Source organism: Dryobates pubescens, chromosome 11 (assembly GCF_014839835.1).
Source record: "Dryobates pubescens isolate bDryPub1 chromosome 11, bDryPub1.pri, whole genome shotgun sequence".
NCBI lineage: Eukaryota > Metazoa > Chordata > Aves > Piciformes > Picidae > Dryobates > Dryobates pubescens.
In genome coordinates this window covers 16596102-16607574 of record NC_071622.1, presented here as the reverse complement: position 1 = coordinate 16607574, position 11473 = coordinate 16596102, and the positions used below count along the sequence as shown (strand labels likewise).

General features: G+C 36.9%; 1 protein-coding gene across 1 annotated transcript; it reads left to right on the top strand.

The window, feature by feature from the left end:
• Positions 1–4523: 4523 nt before the first annotated feature.
• On the top strand, positions 4524–10402 carry LOC104308679 (retinol dehydrogenase 8). Its single transcript, XM_009909893.2, has 6 exons — positions 4524–4807; positions 5898–6059; positions 6663–6842; positions 7859–7952; positions 8729–8912; positions 9941–10402. The coding sequence occupies exons 1-6, from the start codon at positions 4711–4713 to the stop codon at positions 10172–10174; spliced, it is 951 nt and encodes a 316-aa protein (XP_009908195.2). The 5' UTR covers positions 4524–4710; the 3' UTR covers positions 10175–10402.
• The last annotated feature ends 1071 nt before the right edge of the window (positions 10403–11473 follow it).

Genomic DNA, 11473 nt, shown 5'->3' with positions numbered 1-11473 from the left:
TTAAAAGTGTAATGGTGCACTCTTAATTGTCTGTTTCGAGGAGAAATTTGAATAGATAATAACACGTTGCAGACTGACTGACCAGTATTCTGCAGAAACTTCTGTCCTGGTCCTAAAAACTTGGTTATCTAATCTACCTGGGAAAAAAGGGATGCTGTGTTTGTATGTGCATGGTTTTACCTGGGACTATAGTCTGTGTCATTCTTTTTTCCCCTTGATACACTAACTTTCTTGCTTGTTACAGGAAATATTTTTGTTCAGGGAAGGAATTGTTAACTAGGGGTGATTCCTGTCCTGCCCTGTTCTGCTCTTTTGGGACTCATGAAATAGCTAGATCACAGATTTTTTTTCAGTGGAATTGTTCTTTGTTCTTACTCTGTTTTAATCTGCAGTGAAGATCTTGTAACAATACATCTCTCTACCTTTAGAAGTTGAAAATATTCCATATAAAGGAACTGAAGACATCTTACTGAACATTCAAAAGGGCTTCTTAGTTTTTCTGGGAAATTGAAGTAATTCCCCTTTATTTAGAAAACAAAACCCCAAGAAACAGACAGAGACACATTTGACTTAACAGCAAATTTATCTTTTGTGGCCACAATTCCTTATTGAAATGAGAAACAAAATTGTGTTACAAATGGTAAGTGAAATAAGAAGAAATTGGTGCTTACATTAGTGCTTACACTGATTAATAATAGTACATATAGTATGAAAGTAACTAGAAGTTACTGTAATAATCTTTCATTAGCTGTAAGCTTATTACACGCTCCTTACAGATACCTGTGTACTCTATTTATAGCATTGCTCATAATGAATAAGCATCTAGCTAAGCATGAATAGATACAACATAATCACTTATATAATTAATAGGAGCCATGTTATGAAATACTGGCTCATATGGCCTCTTTTGTGCCATAGTACTGGTTAATGTAAACACGGCTGCTGTGGACCATACACTGGAGAGACTATTTTGTTGATCATCTAATGCTCCTGCTTGGCTTCTTTATGTAACTGAACTGTCAGCCTTTAACTTTGTTCTTTAAAGCTGGGAAAGGGAAGCTAAATCTGCAGACATTAACCAAAAATACCCAACACCAAACATAGCGTGTTTGCCTTTATTTCTGTATACTGGAGAAAATCCAGGATATTTACATTAGTGTTGGTAAGATTTTCCTCACTTTGTATTGGTAGAAATCACAGTTGTCTTTCCTCTTGATACTCTGATAGGGTTGATAGGGCTTTGACGAACACTTCCTGAGTTGCTAGAAACTGCGGGGAGCTGTGTAAGCTGTGAGGAAGTTAAACACCATCATGCAGTTCAATGTGAAACCTTAGGCCTTATGCAGAGGAGTATTTCAAAAGACAGTGCTCCTTTAAACTCTTAACAAAATTTTTACAAGGATTTGTATATGATTTTTTTTTTTTGATCAGCATACTCTGCCTAACGTTCTCCCATTTATCTGATAGAACTTGGCATGTGTTAAAAAATGGGAGATGATGCTCGTTTTGAAAGCAAATACACTTCAATTACAAGACCAATGAACAAATAGATTTGTGGCTTCATTCTAGGGGGCAGAATTTGAGAAATAAGACATGGACTTGAGACCTGCAGCTAGTTTTCTTGAATTTGTAGAGTAAACCTTAGTCATGAAAGGTAATGTCTTGGTACAGGCTATGGTAAATTAGGTGCAGATGGTTAAAGCAAGGTTTTGATGGTAACTATTTTATTTCAGGGGCAAGAATTGTGACGGAAGGAATGTTGCCTATTGGACAAACAGCACCACAGGAATGCTGCAGGAATGTTGTAGCTTGCAATGTAATCATTCATTCAAAGAGGGAATTTTGACTGTGTTTATAAATAATGTATGTTGTTATTTCTGCTGGCACAAGTAAAAAAATCTTTATTTTTCCAACTGTTTTTGAGATTATTGCCTTGATATAACATCTTAATTTATTCTTGAGAAATAAATTTTATCTTTTAAGTATCTTGAGTTGCAGGAATTAATTTCAGCTGTCACTTTATCTAAGGTTTTTACACCATCTACTTGTTTCACATCTGACTTCTTATTAGGAACACAATGGTATTACCTATTAGTTGTTTGGTTTGGTTTTTTACACATAAAATGTGTAAGGACACAATATGTTACTAAGTTTAACCAGTTTGTAGGATGTTTTAGGATACTAATTGGTTCATACACACTGGTGAAGCCTTCTTGCTTTACTTCAGGCAGCATCTTTTAGATGCTAGGGCATGTGGGACAGTGCCTTGATGCTTGAGCTTTTTTTACTTTTATTTCCCCAAACATTTTTATTTTTCCAAAATCCATACAACATACTGTTGATTAAAATAGCATCATAACTATGCACTCGAAACATATTTACTTCCAGTTTTCTAAAAGCACTGTGCCATTTATCTAGTACAAATGACTAGTGGCCCCATTTTATAAAACATTTACACACGTGTCAGAAACTGCAAATGTGCTCAAGGCCTAAATCTGAGTGGTTAATGCAAGCATGATTTATGTGCATTAAGACATGATTCACACTTCAGAAAATCAAGTTAGTAAAGTTTGACATAAAGCAGAGGAAAAGAATGTATTGCAATTTAAAGATTAGGCCTATATTAAGTGTTTTGTACACTAAAAGTGTATCTCAGCCAACAAACCTATCTGTTGTATTTCAGCAGCTCTGCAGGTGGAATTGTGCTAAACTTGGGTAGTAGGTAGCTCTTTCACTGTTTATGCAAATACATTCCACAAATGCAGCCTTTCTATTTTAAGTGTTTGTACAAAACCAAGCATGCATTTTGCTGCCATTTACAAGGTCAACATACACTCATCCAAAGAGTTTCTGCAATTCTAGGCTATTAATTTTGCTATTATGACAACTATAATGTAGCAAAAAAACCCTGTTTACTTAGGGAAATAAATAAATGGATAATTAGAGTTGCATCACAACACTAGTGGAATTCCACCAACATAGTGGTGCATAAAGCCTTGCTTGCTCCTCCTGCATGCACTAAAGATAAATGTGCATGAGCAGCAAAACAATTTGCCTAGTACGTGAATCAGCTAAATAGTGTTTGCACTAAGATTGTGTATCTGGGTACTAACTTCTCTGGTGAAACTTTGGGTCAAACCTGATAAATAAGTAGAATCATCATTTAATTTTCACATTAACAGCTGTTGTGCTGTTTTGCTTTCCTGAGAAGGTAATGATAATGATTTGACTTCTTACACTGTTCAAATTAATTTATTCGCTTTGAAAAGGAGGGACTGGGTTCGGTTTGGGTTGGTTGTTTTTCCCCTTCTTTTCCTGATGACATAATTTCAGTTAAATATTTTTGCAGAATGCTACTTCTCTTTAGTTACTAACCAATTTACAGCTGTGCAAATCCTGGAACACTTAAATTCATTCTTATGGACAGCATTTCTTGGTAAATATTTGTATGTATATAATGGCATAATAAGTAGCTGAATGCTATTCAGAAAACAAATTGCTTCCTAAGGTGATTTTTTTTTGTTGTTGTTGTTTTTAGTGGTGGTGGTCAGGATGGGTTATAAATTTCTCAGGAGACTTCTTTCTGAATGTAATATGTCTATAGTTACTGTATGTTAAATGCACACTGCACCAGATTACCAGTCCAAGTGTCCCTCTATTTAATTCAGAGTTTACATGCAAAGTTTGTGGACTATTTCCTCCAAAAGCTAAAAATGAGTCAGACATCTTGCTAGTTCTGATGTATTTCTAAAAATACTCTGAAGTTGTCAGTTGGAGAATAGAAATATTTCAGTGTTAGAAAGAAAGTAGTGAAGCTGATCTGTTCAGTGTCTTCCTGACTGTTCTCCACTGCTGCTGTGTTTGCTTGCTTTCTGTATTCTTGGCTGGGAAAAGTATCAAAAAGAAATGTGAAGAATCTCTTGCTATTATAAATACCGCAGAGTATCTGATTCCACAGGCAAAGCAGAGACTGAGCAAGCAGGTGAGGAAAAATCCCAGTAGTTCACTAAGAAATTACCACACGGATTAGATTTGTGATTATGAATTAATTTGCTACTATTAATTCCTGAATTTAGTAGCTGTCCACTGTGAGAGAACAGATCTTCCTTAGAGGTCAAACATGTGCCACATCTCTCTTTACAAATCCACATCCCTTTTTTTAATTTGCTTTTTCTGTAAAGCCAATTAGGACTCTTAGAATAGTAAGGCACCTGGGAAGAAACCCATTTGTCATTCCATTGTAAAAGAATGAGGATGCTGCTGTATGTAGAGGAAGACTGAACACCTTTAGCAAAGGGATCCCATTCTGGTTGCAGTTAACGTTCTGTAGATGTGAGTGCAGGACTTGACACTACAAACTGTTTGTAGTTGTGGCAAGGCTTTTCCTGCCAATAGTATGCAAATTGGTTACTCCACTATTTAATAAAAAATAAGGTTGCTTACAAATGTCTCATTTTAAAGATTAGTCAAATTTTATATTAAATATAGTTGATGATGCAGATTATAAGCTCATGCATGAACATCTGCTTCTATGTTTGTCTAGCTGGAGATTATCCCTTAATCATGCAGGGTCCAGGTGTGCATTTTCAGATTTGTTGACTCAGGAGAGCTTGGAGATAGCATTAAAGGCCAACGACATTATACTGTAGGTACACTTAGGTGGTTGTTCCTCTGAGCAAGAACTCTTGCTTGATCTACCCAGTGAAGAGAATGGCAAGAAGAAATGTCCTCATTACAGGTTGCTCCTCAGGAATTGGACTGGCCTTAGCGCTAAAGATGGCAAAAGATGAACAGAAAAGATTTAAAGGTAACTGTGTGTCTGTCTTTGTGAGAAGATATTCTTCAAAGCAGTAATTTAAATCTGTGATTTTACAGGTACTTGTATTCAGTATGGTGATTTCTTGTTATGTTCCCTTTTCCTAGTGTCATGAAAATGCAATGCCATGGCACTATACTGCTTTCCATAAACATGCTGTTCCTGTATCTGTGTTGGAGCTGAACAGCTACTTGAATAGTTTACCCCAAAAGAAAAAAAAAAAAGTAATAGAAAAACAAATAATTGAAAGTTTCTGCAGTATACTGCTGTGGGTATACGTTCACAGTTGTAGTTAGCTCTGCTTTTGTCTACCAAAATCTTTGTTGAATGAAACCTACATGCCCATTTGAGGACCAAAGAAATTAATTCAGGAAACCAGTTCTTAAATTTGCAGTTTTTTTCCTTAAAGCATGCTTTGTTATTTGAACCCTATGTAAGCATAAGGGGGCGAACAAAGGGGCTGGGATTTGTTTCTCTGCTGCAAAGCGGGATATTTGCTATGATACACAATAGATGGCAAGGTTGATATAGCCATTGGCAATTGCATTTCTCACACCCTCAGAGTATTTTAGTGCTGACTGGAGGCAGATTCATAGGTTTCTGGGCAATTACACCACAATGATGATAAAACTAATTTATGTTTTGAGAACTGGCTTGCTTCTTATTGCTGTCCTAAGGAAGCATCTGCCTTCCAGTTTTTAATAAAATTATGGTAGTTTTGCTAGACATGTTGACAGTGACTAAAAAAAAATAAAATTAATATCCCAAATTAGGTTTAGGTACCCAAAAATTATTCAGTGGCAGAACTTGATACCATTATTGAAGTTTTGGTGATTATATAGTCTTTGTGTCCTGCATATTCTTCATGTAGTGGTGTAGTTGTCCTTTGGAATGTCTTGATTTCAGAACCAGACTGGGAAATCAATGGTACTGTATGTTGAAAATAGATTACTTCTACTTTAAGTTTTTATCAGCATACCATTACGTATTTCAAGATACAGGTGTAAAAGCAATACTCTTTCATATTTCTCACATAGAATAATTTTCACTTCTAGTAACTGTGGCTTCTGGTGTGTTGCAGTGTATGCCACAATGCGGAATCTGGCCAAGAAGGAGCCACTTGAGGAAGCTGCAGGTGGCAGGCTGGGCAAAACCCTTGAAATTAAACAACTGGATGTTTGTGATGAACAGTCTATTAAAACTTGTGTGAATAGCATCCCTGATAGAAGGATTGATGTCCTAGGCAAGTACAGGATATGTATGCTATGAATAGATAGCGGTTTTCTATTTAAGATCTTAAATACCCTGCAGAAGTTTCATTTAGTGTATTTTTTACTTTATCAAGGTAGTAACAATTATATAGTATGTTGTGTTCAAGATTCTTAAGGTCTCATGCAGATATGAGTGGATTAAATCTCACTATGAAGTAGGAAGGCTTGATTTCCCTGATTACAAAAGGGAAACTTTATCACTGAGAAGCAACTTGGTTACTCCCCATCTTTCCCTTTCAATACTGTAAGGTTTCAATAAGGTCTCCCTGCAGCTCTCTCCTCCAGGCTGAACACTCAGCGTGTCCTTACAGGAGAGGTGCGTTATCCCTCTGCTCATTTCCATGGTTCTTATCTGGACTCAGTGCAACAAGTCTGGGGGCCCTAGAGCTGAATACAGTACTCCAGATGGAGTCTCACAACAGACCACCTAAATCATCTTTTAACCCTTTCTTTAAGGATTATTTAATGACCATACAATCCTTAATCCTTGTTTTAATTTCAAATGCTTTCCAGTAAAGATTACAACTTGATATTTACAGATGTTATTGCTCACTGTTGTCTTCCATTTTGTGCAGTTAGCAATGCTGGAATGGGGCTCATTGGACCTATTGAATGTCAGACCATAGATGAAATGAAAACTGTGATGGATACCAACTTCTTTGGACTGGTTCGACTCCTGAAGGAGATTTTGCCTGATATGAAGAGGAGAAAGAGCGGGCATATAGTTATAATAAGCAGTGTTATGGGAATACAAGGCAAAGTGGCTTTTGTTTTGTTTGTTCTTTGTGTGAACTTTGAGTTTAGTATTCAAAATCTGAAACTTCTTTTTATGTGGGAAAGAAAAAATGCTGAAGTTCAAGTTCTAAAAAGCACAGCACTTAGATGGTTTTTATGCATCAAGGTAGTATGCTACTATACAGCTATTCCGAAGACATTTAAACAACAAAACCTGCAGAGGGAATGATTTAATTCTATTTTTAAGAGTTTTAACTGACATGAACTATTTTTTTAAAATTGTATTATTATCTGAAAAACGGGGCTTAATAGCATTACTTTTTTCTTATTAGAAAAATTGATGTGGACAGGCAAATGTGCTTACCACACTGAACAATAACAGTGGAATAAAATCCAGTCATGTCCTGGACAAATGCACCATCTTTTTGTATAGTTTCTCCCCTTGTAAAACTCTACAGAAAATTTCAGCCACAGATAATGACGGTCCTACTGGTGTGTTCCATCTAGTCTAGCTGTATTTCTTTCCATTATTACAACAGCAGCATCAGTCTTACCTGGATTATCCTGGGTCCCATTTCAAACAGCAAGAACTGTTATTGTTTAATACAGTATTTCCCATCCACCTAAATGTAGTGCTTTTTCTAAACCACTTGGATGCAAGCATTTCCTGCACTGCATTCAGCTTCCACATTCATTTATAGCCTATTACAGGCTTGCTGATAAATAATGCAGGTAGTGTTGCATGTACAGACACACTTTCATACCTTAAAGTACAAAATACTTAATAGCATCCAAAGAGATCACAGCATCAGCTAAGAGGGAGGGAAAACATTATTCAAGCTTCCTTTTCTGAAATAAGCAATTTGAGAATATAGAAAAAGCCTTAGCACTTGGATTCAGTGTACACATGGATTTCTCTTAAGTTTTCCCAGCAAGACTAGAAATTTTTGGAAAGTACAAGAGTTTTTAAAAACTAAATTATTACTGTGTTGACTACAATCAGGATGTTCTCAGGATGTTCTGTTTGTACCATCAGGTATCTTATTTAATGATGTATATGCTGCATCTAAGTTTGCTGTGGAAGGATTCTGTGAAAGTTTAGCTATACAAGCACTCAAGTTCAAACTGCAGTAAGTATTGGTGTGCTGGTGTAAATTGTATTTTGGATGGTTTTAAACATATACAGGGCTAGCAAACAGTTTTTTAGAGCTTGTTAGTATCTAAGAGAAACAGATTTGAGGAACCCAGGGAAACTGTACATCACGAAAGGCATAGAAATGTCAATCTGTAACTTTAGAAAGGATAACAGACTTCTCAGGCAGTTTACAGATTAAAAAATTCAAGAGGTCATTATAGAAAGAGAACAAGTGGATTCTCATCAGAGTGGAACGGGGGGTGAGATACCCCCTGCAGCCAAAATCTGTCCACCCACATCAAAATTGTCTAGACTGTATTTTATCATGTTGTGGCTGGACCTTTACTTACGTAACACAGCTTGACAAGGAAAATCTGTTTGGGCAATTCTGCCCTTTCTTTCAGCTACATCTACTATTATCATGGGACGATATAACAAGTCTATGTAGGATTTTGTCCAGCAAGTAATGAATTTTGTTATCCTTTATTTTTCTTAATATTTGATAAGCTTTTGTGAAGACCTTTCCCTTAGATTCTACAGCTGTGAGACAACAGGTAACAACTGCACTCACGGAATTAAGTTGCAGCACTTTGCTGAAATGACTCATGTTTTTCCTACTACATGTAGAAGCATGACAGCAGTAATGAGTCTTTCCAGAATATAATGTTTAATATGTTTGCTAATGTGTAGTCACAGTGCAACTCTTTGATATTCTGAGGAGAGAGATGTCTTTCCCACAGAGCATACTGAATATCTTTGCTTTTTGAGTAGGTTAAGTCTGATTGAACCAGGCCCAGTGGTGACAGAGTTTGAAAGAAAAGTGTTTGAAGATGGAATGAAAATGGATCTTTCAGCTGCAGATGAGGAAACAGCTGAGATGTTTACTAATATTTACCTTAAAAATTACAAACAAATTTTCCAGAGCCTGGGACAAAGCGCTGAAGATGTTGCAGAGGTAACTCATCAATAATTATTCATCATCTTTTATCTTGATTATATATGTATTTTTTTTCTCTCTGTAATTTACGAATGTTGGTAGGTGTGGGTATTTTGACAGAAACGTTAGCTTTCATTTAGTGTATTTTACATACTGTAAAATAACGTAAAAAAATCAAGAGACACTCAGTAGTTTTCTGAACTCACTTAGAATATTTATAGAATGTTCATTTTGAATTATTGAAGACAATTATAGGGTCATAGGACAGCTTGGGTTGGAAGGGACTTCAAAGATCATCTAGTTCCAACACCTCTGCCATGGGGGGAAACACTTCCCACTAGACCAGGGTGCTCAAGGCACCATTGCAACTTACAGTTGTGAATTGTAATTTAATACTGGTGTATTAGATGCACTTATAAATCATCTGGTGAAATCTGGACATTCTGCAGTGTCACCATACATCTTAGGCAGGGTACTTACCACTGGTTAAAGATGGCCTGCTCTCCATCTTGCAAGTAATCTCTCCACTGACGTGAAGTTCATTCAACTACCCTAGACCAAGGCACAAAGGAAGATACATGGATATAGTTTCTGGTGCCTGGAGCTTCCTGAAGGAAGACAAGTTTACGCAACCTGTGGAAGTGGACAATGCATTCAGGTGCTTGCTGATAAGAAATAGCTTCAGTGTCAGCTGAAGGTTCCCAGGCTTGCTGCAAAGTGCTCAGTTCCAGTAATTTCCCAGCGAACTGAAAGAAAGGATCTATCTGTTAGGAGTATATAAGCATAACTTTGGAGGACTACTCAGGATACTTAGGTGTGAGGTGCTAGCACCATGGTATAGATAAACAGAAACAGGTCTAAGAAAGAAGTACTTATGGCCTTAAAAATATGTAAAGAAAAGTTTCTAATGAAATTCTAATAAAAATACATACACAGTTTTACATTATTCTACCACTTCAGTTGTCTTTTCCTCTGCTGAAAACTAGGTTTTTACTTTATTATTTTGGTAAAGCTTCTTTAACAATTTCATTTCTCATTCTTGGCAGCATACAGTAAAGATAATTCTTTCAGAAAATCCACCTTTTCGCCATCAGACCAACACCTTGTATACTCCGATGACAACCCTAAAATACGCAGATCCAAATGGAGATCTACCCATTGATACATTCTACAAAATGGTTTTTCATCATGACAAAATCTTCAGTGCAAGTCTTAACTTTATCAAATTGCTAAGATGGAGAAGTAGGAAGAGCTTTGACCTGGGAAAACCCTCCCAATAAGCATGAGATTATATAGTGCAAATTGGAATGACTTGTTGCTACCGGTAACGCAGTGTGGTTTTTATTGCTTTTGCTCTGTAGTTGTGAAAAGGCATTCAGGATTTCTATTTGATCTTAGCTAAGATACTCAGCTCAATGTGTTTATCTTGAACTTCACAATCTTCAGAACCTTGAAATTAAAATCCTTTAACTATAGGTTTATTCTGCTTAGTGTTTGCTTTTTAGAGATGTGTTTTCAAGGGAACATTGACTGATGCTTGTGTATTCAGTATTAACCCAATCTCTTCCATTTATTAGATGACAATACATACTGAGATGTGTGCTCTGTGACATTTAGATTCTTAATATAGAATTTTTTTTTACTTAATAGAACTGGTGTAATAATCTCTTAATCATGATAGCATTCTCACTTTGAGAAATCAGGTCTGTTTACCAGCAACATAAAAGAAAGTCTCATCAATCTTAGAATGTTGCAACTAGAATATTTGTTATTCATATAAATATGCTAAAGTCTGAATGTTTTGTTTATATGCAATGGTTACTGGCCTATTACACACAGTGGACAATAAAATGCTTTTTAAAAGCAATTCAAAATAAAATATCTACTTCCTGCCAAGGTACTATTTTTTGCAAAAACAACAAAGTATCAGCAAGAAGCAATTCCATTAAATGCTTTCAGTGCCTTGAGAGGATGGCTTAAGAAAGGCTCAGCTTCAGCCAAATAACTACATGCTAAGCCAAAGTTGTAGCATAGAGATAAGGTGTTCTCCCTGTCTTTTCTCTCACCATAGTCACACAAGTCAGCTGAGGCTAGGCTGAGGGCCTGGGTTTAAGTGCTGTTCCTGCATGACCACCTTGTTTTCTAAACTCCAGCCTTGCCTCAGTGCTGCGCCGGGGCAGACAAAGGCCCAGAGGCTCAGCCCTCCTGGTTGCAGTTTCTCCTCAGGCTCCAGCAGCAGTCCTGGCTTCACTTGGGAGAGCCCAGGAATTTTTCTCTTTCCTTTAGTACTTTTTCACTACTCCTAAATCTAGCTCTTTGTTGGAACTTGCAGTGCCCCTACCCTCTCTCTCCCCCAAGGCTAGCTAGGCCTTGGGGGAGTGAGAAACTCTCTTCTCAGCCTCCTTTTCTCATGACTAAGCACCCCCCATTCAGCCATTCCGTGTAAGACCTGTTCTCCAGACCCATTACCAGCTTCACTGCCCTTGTGTGGACCTGCTCTAGCACCTCACTGTCTATCTTGTAGTGAGGGCACCAAAACTGACCACAGTACTCAAGGTGTGGCCTCACCAGTAGAGGAG